The sequence below is a fragment of the Atta colombica genome, unplaced genomic scaffold (genome assembly GCF_001594045.1).
Source record: "Atta colombica isolate Treedump-2 unplaced genomic scaffold, Acol1.0 scaffold236, whole genome shotgun sequence".
Classification (NCBI taxonomy): domain Eukaryota; kingdom Metazoa; phylum Arthropoda; class Insecta; order Hymenoptera; family Formicidae; genus Atta; species Atta colombica.
The window spans coordinates 332853-351276 of NW_017259334.1; the positions used below are offsets into that span (position 1 = coordinate 332853).

The window sequence follows — 18424 nt, forward strand, 5'->3', positions numbered from 1 at the left end:
CAGTACGGAACCATTATTGTTACCGCGGCGCTTGCAGCTCGTGAATGAATGCAAAAATTCACACGTGTATCCGTCGCACAAGTATATAATAATAACAATTGAGAAAGAGAGGGTCTTTCATGAAAAAGAGAATACATTTTGATCGGGTGCTTCAAGGTAAGATAACGTGCGACAACAGTCTCAATACGATTTACAATATGATGAGGAAGAAATTCTATCGACCTTGAATAATTCGTCGCGATTAGAATTGCACATTCATCGCAGCACGCGCTGCTTTCGTCGCAGACGCTCGCTTATCCGTTTCATTATCAGCGACTGCAAGATTTGAACGACAGATAGGCAGATAATATCCGAGCTAAGATCGAGTATTAGTTGAAGTAGATTAAAAATTTATGTTGTACATGCGAAAGTTCAGAAGGCTACAAAAAATGATGTATTAAATAAATAATAATGTAAATTATAAATGTATTATTATTATTGTGTTAAATATTAATAAATATTAATTAATTTAATAATATTATTATTGAAATGTGTAATGTTCCTGTTTTAATAATAAAATTATTTTTGTTTTTATTAATATATTAGTTTTGATCAATGTAGATTAACTTTTCGGTTTAATTTTTTTTTTTTATATCTTTTTCTAGTTCTAAAAATTAAAAAAAGATAATGAATATAAATTAAACTGAGATTAAAATTAATCTGTATTGATAGACATGAACATAATGCTGTTATTGTGAATAAACAAGATTATTTTTAATTAAACTGCTGTTAGCTAATATTGTTAAATACATCTTTTCTTCATAGTTTTTTGAAACATAACATGCCTTGAATAAAAATTAAACTTTTCAATAATAATAATTATTTTTTTAATTAATGATCTGTTGGAACGGAAAATTAAATGCTGATGCGGAAAAGTAACGATATAGAACCAACAGAGGATAAATTCATTCAATTGTTTCCGCAATCAGAGATTCGCTTCGTTGCAAAATGGATTATAATGTCTCTTTCTGTCTCGGTAGTTCTGTCTTCAAAATTTAATGTCCCAAGACTTCAGAAATCTATTTAGCTTCCCTACTGCTCTTATCGGCCAACAGTTATCAGAGGAAAAAGATAAAACCGTCGTGATTACGGACCCTCCGGCGATTAGACATTCATTCTGTATACATGTTTCCTTTCGTAGAATCCATAGATATTTACACTTTCCAAATGTAGTTTTACAAAGATAAGAAACATACAAATTTGAGATATTTGCAAGTATCACTATTTAACAGAAGAACAAGACATACATTCTCTAAATTTTATTCCTCTATTCTAATTAAATCTCTTTCGAGATTTTATTTTCTCGGATGTGTTAATGTGGCGTCGTTAACTGCTCGATAAGTATATTTAGAATCGTTTCCGAATTAGCATTCTTCTGTCGTTTTTATCGTAAGAGCATGCGAATTTTCCTCGGATTCAGTTGCCATATATCCTGTCTCCTAGCACGTGATAAATTTCGATTTCATTTATCTAGGTCTCAGCGATGTCATCGTTGTTATTTAAGGTGATAATACTCCACTGCCTTTCTCATCACTTTAAATAAGCTGTATTGAATTCGAACGAATTGACGATATGTTTTATCAGCCATATCCTTGAAGGCGTCTATTACAGAAGACTTTTGATAAAAATAACAGAAGATACGATATTTGCTTGTGAGAAAGAAGTAGAATCTCGAAATCTTCAGAACTTTCTAAAATACCATATATTTTCCAAATCGTACTCTAAAAACATTATGTGTAAAATTATAACAATTATGGAACATTACTAACTCGTTAAACGATAAATTGACAGTAACATTACAATATTTTAATTTTTTATTTAACAATATAAATGTAATATAAATGTAATATACATATTATAACAGTTACATTGTTGAGCATGAAATTATAACATTGTAATATATTACTGTTAGTTTATATTTAGCAAGCAAAGATATATATTTATATGTACATAAGTAAAGTAAAAAAAAAACTTATAAATAAAATTATTTTTTTGTAGTAATTATAAACAATTAGCAAAAGTAAATTAACAAAAGTTAAATTTAAGTATATAGATTTATATGATAATTCGCTAATGAAATGCGATATAAATTGTATAAGTTTTCTTAAACTATATTATCGATGTACAAACGTAAAAATGCAAATTTAATTTGTGTAACATTATCATTATGTTATAATATGCGACGTGCCAAAGCAAAATGTTTCATTTTTTTTTAATTTAAGAAAGGAAGAAAAGAGAAACTTATTTTCTTCATGAGAATTCATTTCAAAAATTTTTGAAATAAAATTTTTGTGATAATTAAAGATATGATCAATCGATTTTTGTAAAAATTTTTAATGGAATAATTTTAATTTTAAAAAATCGTGTTAAAGTTGTCAAAATATCAAAATGTTAATTCAAAATTATAGTTCAAGAAAAATACCATATAATTGCATAATAATAAACTTACTTAATGTTTTGAGTTGTGTTCCTTTTTTTTCCGTAACAGCACTTTCCAAGTATTAATATATGAGAATATAAATGAAGTCACTTATAATCAATTCATATAATAAAACGCATTCTAACAATTTTATCACACATATAATGTTTTGCCATGGCAATATTATAAAATGTATAATATCCTCATGTGCAATATTACAAAAATTTATGAATTTATATAAAACTATAAAATATTATTGTTATTGTGTGTAATTTTCTGTCTAAAATAAACATATTTACACAATTAGAAATAAAAGTACTAATTTTTGTAAAAGAGTACAATTTTAAATACTTCCGCTATAAATTGTGTAATTTTTTCGCATATTATTTATATAATTTTACATACTTTTTTTTTACGTGCTTTAGTATGACTAAAGACACTTAAAAGATAAAAATTTCCTTTTCAGATCTTTTTTCTGGCCTTTCAATTTGCGTTGAGAATGCCATGCTGCTTATTTCATTTTATTTTGAATTCTTTCTATTTAACTTCTCGCAAGATTATTAGGGTCGGCAGCAAATCTTAGTGAATTGTAGTGAGTTCAGGATTACGGGGCTTCTTAAATCTGGCGTTCATTTCAACAAACCTCTCACGTAACCGGTGACGCAAGTGACCGGTCGCCAGGGGCGACTTTTTTTTCGAAACGCATATTTATCATGCGTTAAACAGACACGAGCGATTCGCCCGCAGGTATAACGACAATGATAAAAGGCAAAACAGTGGCCTGGCGAATCAGTCGTGTTGAATAGTTACGCGTATTGTGTGATAAGCTCTTATCAACTGCTCCTACCATTGTGCACTACCTCTCCTTTTCCGTCTTCCTTCGTCGCATTGTCCCTTTCGAAACCTTATACATACTGATTAGTAATTCCTCGCATTTATTTGACCCAATTGATAACAGCGTGGATTTGTATGACACCGATTCCTTAACTATGTTTCTGCACGTACGTGGACGGAGAATACGTAATAAACGGTTCGCTTAATCTGTAACTGGAAGTTACTAGAGCCCTGGTAGTCCTGAGTTAATTTTTCATTACATTTTTTAATAATGTGAAATGAATTGGAATTTTATAATGATTCGCGATTTTGTTTTTTTTCAGTTCTATTCGATTTGTATAAACTAATTATTGTACTATATTTATGCTAAGTTCAAATGTTGCTTAATTTTTTATATAGTTGAAAGTTAAAATTTCTAAAACTAATAACAAAGAACTGTAATTAGGTCCCAAAGATCAATATATTTCTTCAGCGTCATGAAAAATATGTGTCTCTGTTAATCTCCGAGCATACTGATACTTTGCTCACATTTAGCAAGATATGTTTCATGTACATTGCAGCAAATATAACATAAATAACATGATTATCAAGTTTGTTTTTAATTGTACTTTTAAGTAAAACTCATGGAATCTCATGTTTTTATTTATACATGCGTTGCTTAGAATAACTCTATCAGCAAACTGATAAGATAGTGTAGCTTTTAATTATTCGAATTGATTAATCAAATACTTTACATACATACTATTAATTTCTATGTCGTATATTATGCCAATAAGTCTATAAACATGTCTTAAACATGTTTTCCTTCCTATACATATTTCTTCTTATATTTACTTATTTACATACTTATCAGACGATGCATCGAATATCAAATTAAATTAATGTTGAGAATGTTGAGAATTTCTGACTCAGATAATTTAAAATTGTCCAAAGTTCTTTTTTTCGAAAAAGAGATAGCAAAAAATATCTATAAATTTAACAGAAATAAAGACAAAACAGATAAAGAAAGATCGATCAAAATATTGAATACTATATTATATATTATGTTGTGACCGATAAAAAAGAGCTAATTACAGTTTATATCCTTGACATACATATAATGTTGTATAATGGACTATTGATCTGAATACTGCATATAATTATACTAATTACTGATAAAGTTAGTTGGTTATATAAAAGTATCCTGCAGGGACTTCAACTCGGAATTCATAATTATATAAATGATTCTAAATTATATGTAAATTTCCTAGACTTCTCAAATATAAAACAAATATATTTCAAATCTTTCTGAGTCACCGCACGTATCTAGAACTGTATTCGAAATTGAATTGAAACTGATGTTTATATTCAACATTTCGAATATCAAAGATGATTGAGGAGACGCGTCGAAGATAATTTGCAGATATCTTAAATTCAAATTCCTGGAATATAAAACGATCAGAACTTTTCCGTGTTTAAAGTTTTTAATTTACTCCTTCTATGTGCATGTTTTTTTCTCGTATATTTCTGCAACAGCTGGCAAGAACAATAATTGAAATTGATTCCGTGATTGGGCCTTTTGACTTTATCGCGAGTATTGTGTCGCCCAATAGCTATTCGCTGGCTTTATTGGCCTCTCAGATTCGAATACTAATCGATGGAGTGATATATCTCGAGGTCACAGATACAAAGAGAATGGTCCTCTGCATTCGATTCAAATTATCGTTGATTGCTCTATTCTTAGGCGCAATAGTAGAAAGTAATAAATTCGTCGAGCGATAGCTCGTAATATCAAATATTATATATGTATTATTGCACACTTAGAAATTCTTCTTTGCTTGTATTGCAATATGTAATTTACTATTTTTGTTTTATCTTGAAATTAGCCCTATCTTGTTTTATCGTGAAAATTTACATAATGCCGTCATCGAGTCATTTTGTATCATGAGAGAGCAAAGTTTGTAAACCTTGACATCGGTATGCAATGAGTAAGCAGCCAAATATTCTTTTTTTTCCTTTATCACGCGTAAAAATAACTTTCGTTTTAGGTAGCACCTTTTACCCCCTATTGTAATATACCGAGCAGAAAACTATCTGTTGATCCTGTGGATCATAAAGAGAACATTTCGACGGATTTACACCATGTTTCTCTCGAAAACGAGCAAAGATCGATCATGTAAGTAATTCTGAGCCGTACGTGAGAATTTGTTCGAAATCCTGGGAGTAGCCGTAAATACGCCTCGCTAAGCATCAATTTCGCTTACGAAGTTACTTGGCTCATTCATCAAATACATACGCGATTCGTCTTTATATACTTTAACAACATGGATTAATCGTACAAAACTGTACAAAACAAATTTTAATCATGCAATTATGTCTGAATATGTGATACAAAAAAATGTTATTCGATGTAGAGTTACAAATTTAGCTTGATTTATTCTATGAGAAGAAGAATGAAGGAAGGCCATTTGGACAAGTAACATAAAAAAAATATAATAATTTTTTAACGTAAAATATTAAAATAATAACACGATATTCCGATTTAAGAGCTTTCCATTTAATAGCGTACAGTCGACATAAACATTATTTTGTCTTTCTTGACATTTAATGGATAATAAAAAACAGAATGATACAAATTCAATTTAATTTACTCTAGACTCTTACAGAAATTTAATACTGAAATATAATGATTAATTATTTATTAAATATTGAACAACAATGTTTTTAATATTTAAAATAAGTAATTAACCACTCTTTTAATATTAAATTTGCCAGGACTAATGGATTTCTGTAAAAGAAAAAGTAGAAAAAGAGATATAATAAATTGAAAATATCACAATGCATCTGATTTCCATACAATTTGTTAATTCGAATGTCGAAATTATTTAAGTTAAAATAATTAACAGTTGCGGGCACATTAATCTTTGCGTGGCCTGCTAATCGTTCGTATTTTTTGCTTTTGTGAAATTTCATTTGGCAAAATTTTGTTTTTACGAAAGGAAACTCACTTGACGGATTCGTCGTCGTTGGAATTTGACCGATGCAAATTACTTTTGCAGCAATGTGCAAAATTTTTCAAAATAAATAGCTCGAATTTACGTTATCCGATCCCATCGACGATTCTCGAGTGGCCGAAGCTTTCTAGAGTTTCTCAACTTTCCTGAGAAGGTTCATGGCTACCTGTTAGGAAGGGATCTGGTTTTGAAACGAGTTGTATGTCAGTACATCGCACAGGAGAGAGAGACCTGTCGCCGTCGCCGGCATCGTTGCTCGTCGTCGACGGTGGTGGGGAATAGACGAAGTGACGGGATGGTTCGGATGAAACTTGAGGACGTTCACCTTTTTTCGTGACTTCGACGAGGCCGACAGACGCCGTTGAACTACCCTTTTCTATCAGCTAGAATCCTGAACGATTGACCTATTCGTCTACAACAGAGAAGTCCGCCTTCGTGATTGGAAATAGTGATTACTACGGGTAGTCTAAACTCATTTTCAAGGAAGACGCCAATCGTATCATTTATATTTCTAAAATGTTTCCAAAATATAAAACTGTGTAATCTGTTCACAAACTTGTATAAAACAATGGAGTTAAACAATTTAACTCAAGAAATGTATTTCAAGAAATAATTTTTTTTGCATTGAAGCAGAGTGACAAACATTAATACACTCAGGAATTTATATGTTAAATCAATTTATTCGACGCTTTTTAACATGCGAACAACTAATAACTGCTGCACTAAAATAAAAATTTTTATACACAATTGGAAATTCATCACGAGAGAGAATAGTATGCCCGATGAATACAAAAATTTGTAATTGAGCTCCAAATTGTATTTTGAGTTTTTAAAAAATATTTATTCACAGAAAAAACTATAAATATTTAACAAAGTATTGATATTCATTCAAACAAAATATAAAAAGAAAGTTGAAAAAGAAAGTTCCAATAAGCAATGGTTATCTCTTAACTATAATCGGTACTTTATCACGTATAACGAATGATTTCCTTCGCTATGTAATGATAGTAACGTAGGGAAAATATTTGTGTTTGCCTCCGATCTTATTGATATTCTGTACGTTCAAGTTTTGATTACTATTGTATTAGCATAATTAGATATTCGGCCGGTGCATGCCGTTGACCTTCCCGTGATGCCTTCGAGTCTTCACGCCGCGATATCGCGAATTTCTGCACTGCGGCTTTCTGGCATAAACAGTTTCGTGATCGCGAAACGAATCGAGTTGTTTTATGGATGCGATATGAATACCGTGTGTGAACGTTACGCTGTACGCTGTACATAACAAAAACTCGGATCGCACCTTTTACAACTGTGTTTTCATCGGAGATTTAATTTATCGAATTGTTATCGCCTTTTTTTATTGGTAATTTACTCGTATCTGTTGACGGTAACACGACAGACGTGCACAGATGTACTGGACACTGTCGTTTCTTTTCTAACGGTTTACAATTCTCGCGTCGATCGTCAGATTATCGCTCCAACTATCTCGTGCACTTGCACTTGCCGTATAATTGTCGATATAGAAGAAACATTTTTATTTGCGCTTTATTAATTCTCCGGTGCCAAAATTTGTAACTAATAGGGTGCTTTCTAATTGCTTAACACATCTTAACAAAATACGTACACAGAAATGCACAAAGTGTAGCATTGTGCACGGTTTCGATCCATTTCGGATAGAGTTAGATCAAATGTTGCTTTTTCCGCCTGCCTGTATGTACTGAATAAAAAAAAAGCAAAAGTGCCGACTACTGAACCTCCTCCAACGGTACCTCTTTATAGCCGCCGCAGTTAGTAAGATATAATTGTCACTAGAAAACACAAGCTTACGACTAGTAGCCTTCAGACAGAATATGGATGTGTAATGTTATTATACTAATGTTATGTCGACAATTACGGCAATTGGAGCGCAACTTGTGTTGCCGTGTGCATGAAAGTGTCTAGTGATTTTATAGTTGGAAAACACCCACAATTTCTAACACAAAGGCTGTAAGAGAACTCTTTAATTTATATTAATTAAAAATTCACTAACTAATTTTAAAGAATCAAAATACCATAATTTATATGAAACAAACAATTTTGCAAAGAATCTAAAAATTTAGCTAGATACAGATTTGAAAATAATTTCATTGGACTCTTCTATTTACGTTTAATATGAAACTCAAACATAATAAGTAATATTATAAAAAGTTTTGATATTTCCAGCAATCAGTTTAATCGTCTTGCAGAATTATTTATTATTATCTAACAAAATTATTTTTTATATTTCAGCATTTCAACAAAATCGTTCTCTCCGGGTATGTGATTTCAATAGACTCATCATCATGTCGAGAAGGTTAATATAACTGTAATAACACAGACGTATATGAAAATTCTCGCATCAGATAATTCGGAGAAAAATGATTAAACGCAACGCTCACGTCTCATACGATTTTCGATTCCACGCGAACAGCGATTACAAGTCACGCGTGCTTAAGCGGCATAGAAACGGCGCGAAATTTTATTTCACGTTACATACACAATATGCTCTTACGGTCCTCGTTCTCATTCATATGTATCGCAGCTTTTGAAACCTCGCTCGAACATGCCACTGCAATTCTCTCCGGTGCATTACCCACGAGTGCGTCTCCATCTGTATGCGCCTTCAATGCACTGGCGCACAATTGCTTTTCGACCCGTGCATCGTGTATCAGAGTTTAGCATCGAACCGACAAGTGGAAAGGTCAGTTCTGTTAATAACCGGCATAACTTTGTGGCCGCGCCATCTTTATCGCAGTCCATTACGTTCGTCTGGTGAAAATCATCCAACTTCGGGAACAGAGATTAAAAAAAATTAGAGAGTGAAAGGTCGATGATGCATAAAACTTTAAAGATATCTTGATTATACAATATTGGCTAAAAATATCAGCCGAAGAATTAATCAAGAAAGCAACAAGAGAATCTATCACAGATACTCAAACATATAATTACAGAGCAATCTAAAAAATCTTTATATTTTTGTAGTAATACTTCGAGAAGTGATACATACATTCTTAAAATTTAATTTGCTTGAGATCGAGACAAAAAAAATATCTTTCGTTTTACTCGCATTAATTCATATGTCTAATTCAAAATAGAAGAATAGAATGCAAGAAAGTGTGACTAAAACGCGAATGAATGGACACGCTCCTTATCTCTTCTCAATTAATTAATTGCATTATTTAATAACGCAGTAATAACCAGCGTAATAACGGATAGGCGTATAATAATAATTGTTCTTGAAAAAATGAGCAATCGAAATAATTACTCGAGGCTTCGGCCGCGATTTCTCATAGACAGCTGAAACGACGAAAAATATAATAATGCCGCGGTAGCGAAATAACTCGTCGCGAAAATTATCAGACCCCCAGGCTCGATTCACTTCCCGTGTTGCGCCGCAGTTAGTTAATATCAATCGCTACGTTGCAATTTTGCGGCGGAGAAATTCAATCGGAATTCCTATCCCGGAGGGAGGACACAGAAGCGCCGCGCCGGCCCTCCGATCTCTAGATTTCTAGAGGAAATATTATTGGGAGAGTATGCCAGTAATTGCAACACGAAAAACTGATGATTAATTATTTATTTAATTCACTAATTATCATTCTTCCGTATCTGTATATAACTTGTTTGTAAATCCATGTAAAAACTAATCGATCAAAAATTCTTCAACCTCAAATTGTTAACTTTATTGACGAAAAATTGAGTTAAATATATACATCTCACATTTTTATTTCGAGCTATGAAAATAAGTTAACATAGAGATCAATTTTTATCTTAGAAATATTTATTTTCAATATTTATTTTAGAAATTGATTATTTATTAGACTGACAAATGAGAATCAAGCAATTTTCTCAAAAGATTTATATATTTATTATTATGCGAATCTGATACAAGGAAACAACATCGATAAAAGTAATAATTCTACTCGCAGTAGAATTGTATGATAAAAATAGTATATACGAATGTTGAAAAGGTCGTAGCTTTCTATTATCCAGAGGAAACTAAAAAATATACATATCGATACGAGGAAACTCACATATATTAATTTATCATTATACGAATAAATTTATTACGATAATTTACAAGAGTGATTATATGTGCGAATATATGTGTGTGCGCGCGCGCGCGCGCGCGCGCGTGTGTGTGTGTGTGTGTGTGTGTGTGTATCTCTAAAGTTTGCAGAGACATACACGGAAAATTGAGTGATAATAAATGATAAGACGCGTATTTAAAGCTATGGATGGACGATCGCAAAAAGGGATGCACGTGTATCCTCCGCCGTATCTCCAAAAAGACAACGAGAAGGATTGCCCGTTACGGACATGCTTCCGCCGGAAGTGAGACGTGGAAGGATGGCAGATAAGTGTTGGAACCGCGCGACCAGAGCATAACGGAGTGCTACGACGGCTACGAGGAAGGGCAAAAGGACGAAAAGAAAGAACGAGAGAAGGATAGAGGGAACAGGAAAAGGAAGAGTAGTGTCCTTGAATCGAGTTCCGCATTGCTGTAGCCAGCAGATTTTTATGGAGCCACCGCTATAATATGTGGGATATTTCAAAGATTAATAATAAGCCATTAGCCAAATGAGCTTTTTTTAATCCGTATGATTGAACATAAAAACAAAATTTTAATTTTACTCAAATAAAATGATCTTTTTTAGACTAAACACGCGGTAAATTTCTCGGATTTTGAAAAATTGTTACTAGTACGCGAAGAATTATACAAGTATAATATTGGAGATGTTGACCGGTAATGATAAACTTTTGCGAGAAAAGCTTTATACAATGGAAACAAGAGAATGATAGAGGAAAACGAAGATGACTGAGGTTTGAGTTCCGGATTGTTGGTTACTAATGGTTCCATTGTAACTAATTACCTACTTGCGGGAAATTGCTACATTCCCATCTAAATTAGGAGGACCACAGTGTATAACGAAGAAAAGAATAGAAAAAATGGAGACAAAGGCAACTGAAAGAATGAATGGAGGGAGAAATATAGAAATAAAAATAACGTAATTTTATAAAATTCAATCAAAAGTTATTGCTTTTAAATTAATTAATTTCCAAAAATAAATAGCATCGCGCGTAAAATGCAGCATTACAAATTGCTTCGAATGTTATTTTACGCTTCTGACATCGATAAATTATTCATTGAACCATTAAACGTTATATGACATCAGACAAGCGTCGCGTCGTTTAAATCATTGTTCAAATATCATTTCACAGCCGGATTTGCAGAGCAAACCGTGCATAACGGGGGGGAAGTCCACTAAAGGAAAACCATATATGCCAACTGTGCGAGACGGCAGCAAAGCGAGAAGCTGAATAGAACATCCATGAAGTAGCTGGTAGCAACAGCGTCGTTAGCGCAACACGAAAAGATTTGTCTTGACCTTGGGACTAGGTTCCGCATTGCTGGATCGCACGGTTAGGGGTCCCCGAAGATCGCAGAAGGAGGCGAAGTCGTTGCTACCAGCTACTTCATGGATTCGCGCGGGTAATGGCCGACCTTCAACTTGACCGCTCAACTTGAGCGCCCTTCTCCTTCGCTTAGAGTATACTCGCGGAACGCTCGCGTATAATTTTAGAAGCACGCGGGGTCCTTGACACTTCGCTTTAAGACGACGGGCGGCAACCATTGACAATCGCGGACGCGCCCCTCCCTTGTTCATTGACTCGCGTCATATTACTTTTGCGATGAAATTTCACATAGGATCAATTTCTGCTCGGATCATTTCTTTCCACTTGTTCGACTCGTCGATTGACCAATCGGTAACAATCTTTACCTCCATTTCTACTTGTGTAAATTAATTTTAATCTTGATTTGATCTTTATACCTTTGTATCTTTTTTTTAGTTTAAAGGAATATAGAAGGATAACGAGTGAGAAGGGGGGAAATACTTTTAGAAGGCTAAAAAAATAACAATTTTCCAGAATTTTTTAAATAGAAAGTATTTGGCTAATTTCAAATTTTTTTATGCCACTTTGTCTATCTTTTGAGTACATAAATATATTTTTTTTATTACAAAATATTAAAAAATACTGAAGCTGCAGCGCCGCAGATAACAGAGGTGACGATATGAATTGCCAATCGGTGGGACAGCTCCTGTTGTATTGATCTGAAAAGACGAAAAAGAATTTTTTTAATTTAATAAGATGTATATGGTCTATGTGAACTTAAAAAAGTGAAAAAAAATGAAAATTGAATTTTTCATAAAATTTTTGTTGAATTTTGCAATAAAAAGATACTTTTTAAAAATAATTTTTATAAATATTTAAGTTCACATAGAAGGTAATTATATAATTTTGTATGTTCAATTTGAAGAGGATCGGTTAAATAGATTTTTAGTTATCTTATACATCAATTTTGAAAATGACATTTTGAGAAAAACGGATTCAAAGTTTTGAAAGATAAAAACTATATGATTTTATTGACTTATTGTTTAATCTACGATCCCAGGACTTTACAACAATCCTTCAGCTTCCTCGTAAAGCTCGTTTTCCATTAAAAGTTGCTCTCGACGAGCTTTACAAGCTTCTTTTGTCTCTAGCAAGCTACGACGCTCCTGCCGAGTTACTCGCCGGGTATTATTGTCATCGGCGTACGATTTACTTTGCCTTTTATATGATATCCAGCATACTCATGATGCGCAGAATGAATGAATAACCTTCGTTGAACATTCCAGGAGCCAAGCTGTAATCTCAATAATTTTTAACTCACAATGTAGATGCTTTGGAGTGAGGCGCTATGCAGTTGAGTTAAAACTTTCATTCTGCGTGTGGCTACCCAAACATCTTTGAAATAAATCTGGGATAGATCTTCGTATATTGGCAGGATATGTTTTTGAACATCAGGATGCAGTGGGGCAGAATTAAAATTCGTCGATTCACCGATGGCTTGACTTTTTTGCCACCAGCTGTCGGCTCCCGGTGGGCAGTCTTCGTGTCTTGAATTTTCATTCGTGGAGTACATATGATAAGTAGCCATTATGGCTTTTTTCATATTCTCAACACTATTTACATTTCTTCTTATAGCCAATGAATTTAATGAGTTTCTCGTTCACTTCACCTTTTCCATCAAGTTTATTAGCTTTTTTGATATTTCGAAGCCGAGTGCCCATTCTTTTTTCGATGTAGCAGATACACTCACTTTTCATTACTTAAAAGTCGTCACTATACGGATTCACATCTAAAATTGCTTTAAATGTTTTCAAATCTCCGTCTCCTATGTAATTACCATATTTCGCACCATACTTTTCTTCAGATTTCAAAAACATTTCAGTAATCGAGGAAACTTCCTTTTTTCCCGCGGAGTCTTCGTGATTGTTCTGCACTCTTCTTCGTGTTCTTTATATCATTCACGATATTCTTCGGTATTTATTTTATTTTTCCAAAATGTACATGCATGGCAGTAACTACGTTTGACAACTAATCAATGATTTTGCCACTATAATACGCTATGAGCGTCGTTACTCCGTCGTTACAATGATTTGAAGTCATGTTTTTTCCAAGAGCCGTTGCCAGATACTTTCAAATTTAAAATCGGTCTCTCTCTTTTTCATTTTCTTTGTTTTCTTCATTTATAACTCTCTGTGCACATGATTCGAATTCTGCTTTTGTGACAGAGTAAATGTGCTCTGCAATTTTATTATACGCATCTTTAGTCAAACCATTACAAATGTCCATGAAATTATAAAATATATTCAATCCTTCTCTTCCAATGCCTAAAAGACGCATAACGAATACAATCCTTCGATTCATTTCATAGCCAATATTGATGAACGGTCCTGAATTTATATCTCTTCGGCCACAGCGACAAAGTAAAACGAGCTTAAAACTGAGACCTCGATTTCCTTCGAGTTTCTTCAAATTTGAGATTTTGTTTGCACTCACGACAAATAATAAGTTCGGATAAGCAATGAACACAGTAAAAAATTCAATTATACGATAACCGTGCAAAGAATTCCAGTGCACGTCTTCGTTGTTGGCGCTTGCCAATTTTTTAGCACTTTTTTGCACTTTCTACGAGCTCATTTATTTTATTTGTGAATTGATTTTCTTGAAAATGTCTTTTACGCGGCCTCGATGATCTAGATGGTGTTGATTTATTTCCTTTCGGATACGAGGACGTTTTACAATTTTAAAATTTTTAAATTTTGTAACGTACAATCTGAATTTCGAAGCATAGTAATCTCGAGTTCAAAATTATAACCTCGACACTCTCCAAAACATCTGATCAGTTATTTGAGCAGATAATATTAGAGAAGGTATTATGAGAAAAGGGATCACAATAGACGGATCCCTTTGCTTCGAGCGCGCGACTATACCTGTGGCGCGCTCTGGCGCATTACGTACTGATAATAACTCCGCCAATTCTTCGAATTTCGATTTAAAATTTTGCCAGTATATTCTTCATATGTTATACTAACATTTTATGTAAAAAAATGCATTTTTTGAAGATTATAAAGGTATTTCCCTTAAGTCAAAATTAAAGTTAATCTACTTGTTTTAGCAGAAATAAATGTCAAAGAATCAAATGAATCTCGATGACAATACAAAGACAAAATAAAATAAAATAAAATACTTGTATCAAATAAATTCTTTCTTCATAATGATTTTTTTATTCAGAGAAGACCTTATGATAAGCATCAATGATGTAGATAACAATTATACAAGTTTTAAAATAAAGTAAAATTAATATTATATAGTTGAATAAACTTTTTAATAATCATATATTGCAACTAAAACTGAAAGGGAGAACTACTAAGTTTTCGTAATTCTTGTAATTTGGATTTAATTGCAAAAATACAATTTATTTAACTATATACATTAATTTACGTATAAAACTAGTGTAGTTGTCACCATTATGTTATTAAAAACTGTTTTTTTTTTTATGGAAGCGGTTTTTATAATAATGGCAACTAGCTTGCAAACAAACTAATTAATTATTACTTATTAGATTTTTTAGTAATAAATTCCCAAGGAAATCTAATAGGTTAATAATAAATAATTAATTTATTTGTCTGCACATGTCATTTAGAAGGTAATAATCACTTTTTCATTTTTCTATCAACGCCGTACGTGAAACATTTACATTTTTTCCATTATAAAACTTTTAAAAAAAATATTTATTTATTTTAAAATTTGTAATAAATTCTTTACAAATTAAAAATACTAGTAACATCAAAAGTTGACGATCAAATTTAATTTGTGAGATTATTATTATGATTTTAGATTGATTTGTATTGCAAATCTGAAAATAATTGGTATGCAGTCATATATCGATCTGATTGTGAAATAAATGTATTTAAAATATATATGGAAATATTATTATCCAATATCTAACTTTTGACCGTAATTAGTGCTTCTCTTATTTATGTTAGTTAATTAGATTCTATCCTCTAAGATTTTTTTTCCAATTAAAAAGATATTTAACATTTAACAAATTCTTGTTCACATTACAGATACTCAATCCAGATATCCTACTGAACACCAAAGAGGAGGAATGGAGCAATGTCTTAAGCTTCAGACACAACGTAATTCTGAGAGACCGTCTAATGACGGACGCAGCTCTTGGTGGACCACGGCCGATAAAATCTGAACATAGTTATAGCCTTTTAGCTTCCAGTCCCCCTCCGAGCCCAGCAACGCCAGGAGCTAATCCACATACGCCCAATTCAGGTTCCGGCGCGGTCAGTTCTACAGCAGTGACTACCAATTCCTCCATCGACTTCGCCAATCTGGATCATAAATCTCTCGATATCCGTGATAGAATCGATGGTAATAATACAGATTTTTAAAAAACATAGATAAATTTATCGTATGACATTCTCAAATTCTTCATTGTTTTTTTCTTCAAAACTAATTGTTAGCTAAAAGGTAAGAAAGGGGATGTGAAAAATTATCACTGAGAATGTTGTTTCAGATATGGAAGAAGAATGTTTTCCGGCTATTTCGATAAACAACACTTCGAACCGCATCGAATCGTCGTCGTCGTCGTCATCGTCGCCGTTGACGTCATCATCTACCTCGAATATAATTCTCAAGAGAAACAACCTAGTACCTGAAGATAATGAATGTCCTGAAATCAAGGGTGAACCTATCAGCGCTCCGGCAAGTCCCTGCGCATCTTGTCAACCGAATTGCGATATGATGGATGATAAAAGCACGATAACAATAGTATCGTCGCAGAACCTTCATTTCGCCAAAACCCATATCTCACACACGAGTGACAGCGAAGAGGATGACGAGGAGTACTATCAGGTATCTCAACTTAAATCAATATTAGGCAATATGTATATATTTTGTGAACGATAACATACTTTGATAGTATAGGTTTATCCGTCAATAAATTATCTACATTTTACATTATTCATCCTAACAGTAAAAAATATTTTACATTTTGTTAACATTTTTATGTTGAATTTTTAATAGTGTTAATTATAATACTAAATAATTCAACATTAGGTAATCGGAACTTATATGACCTACTTATTTATATGACTTAAGCTTTACTATTTTTTATAATTTTTTGCCGAATCGAAAATTGAAAACTGATAGTCAGATAGTCAGAAAAAAGGAAACATTTCTGAACTTTAAAAAAAGATTTGAGAAGATTTGAGATTTTTAAAATATTTACAGGTTTGTAATGAAGATTTTAAGAAAAAGTAGCATTTAGGTCATATTGGGATATATGTGTATATATATATATTTTTTTTTATTTCTAAGAACTAGAAAAAGATAAATGATAATTAAATTAAAATAATTATCTTATTTTACATTAATGGAACTTGGCTAAATTAGTGCTATCTATTGAATTCACTGTATAATTACAAAAACAGCAAATAAGGCTGCTAGACCACATATAAGATTCAATTATTTTAATATGTTTATATTATTTGAATGTTTTATTATTTAAATGTTTTAATTGATATTTAACATTTCTTAATTAAAATAACGCATTTTATGAGTAAGTGAATAAATGATAGGAATAAAAATAATATATAGTTTTAGTTAGTTTAAATTGAATTCTAAGAAAAAAATGAATGAAAGTATAGTACGAGTTAATTCATTATAAAATTTTATTGAAGAAATATGCTTTCATAATTTATTCAATATATATCAAAGTATTACATTTATATGTTAATTTTTATATAATATTTGTGTTACCTTCTAACATTTGGGTGGACTATTTAGGATATGTAAAATGCGTTAAATATATAACATAGATTTTGCTCAAAAATATAATAATATTCGTAGAAAGGAGTAAAAATTGTAATGGATTTAAATATTTTACTTTTTTTTATAAGCGAGCAAAATTGATGATATTCACACACTTGTTATTTTAATATATCGATTCTATTAACGTGTTGTCGTCATCGTCGTTGTCACTCGCTTCCAGAATATGGAAATTGAGGAATACGATGTGGTCTGCAAAGGAAAGGAAGCGACCTTGCATGCGTCGAGACAGGGATTGCCGCCGACGCCACCCAGTAGCGCAAGCTCTGACAGCGAGGGTACTGCTTCGGCTTCCTGTTCGCCGGAACGCAGAGATTCTCAGACTTGTACACAGAATCTCAGGGGTTTACTGGCACCGAGGCTTTACGTCACCAACGGCACTCATACTACCAGACAACCCATTCATACGCCTTTGATTTCCTGTCAGCCAGTAAGATACACTCATGAAGAATTAATGTGATTTCTGATGAGTTATTATTAAGCGGATAGGCCCATATTAGATTATAAGTAAATGATAAATAGCATTAAGAAAAACGAGAATCTTGAAGAAAATTTGCTTTTGATATCCAGTTATGTAGAAGAAAGGAATTTCATGAAGAAATTTCATTATTCTTCTGCTATCAATATGGAATATGTTTTACGAAAACTATAAATAATTTACGTTTAAAAAAAAATCATTTATAATAATTAAATGCAGTTCTTATCTTCTTCTTATATTTTTTGTATTACTTACACTTATGTTAACTTTACTATTAAATAATTTTATTAAATAACTTGAGGATACATATATATATTTTTTAAACATTTTTGTTCAATATTCTAGTTCTGATTTCATGTACTCTACACTCTACCATATTCCATATTTACATTATTAATATACAAACTA

General features: G+C 32.2%; 1 protein-coding gene across 2 annotated transcripts in view; it reads left to right on the plus strand.

Moving 5' to 3' along the window:
• The window catches only part of LOC108688567 (cyclic AMP response element-binding protein A), a 36300-nt gene that overhangs the window by 17006 nt on the left and 870 nt on the right, over window positions 1–18424 (plus strand). For both annotated transcript variants that reach the window (XM_018194872.1, XM_018194874.1), the window contains exons 3-5: window positions 15765–16080; window positions 16226–16563; window positions 17702–17968. In XM_018194872.1, coding sequence (XP_018050361.1) covers window positions 15765–16080; window positions 16226–16563; window positions 17702–17968 — 921 coding nt within the window. The remainder of the gene's footprint in view (window positions 1–15764; window positions 16081–16225; window positions 16564–17701; window positions 17969–18424) is intronic.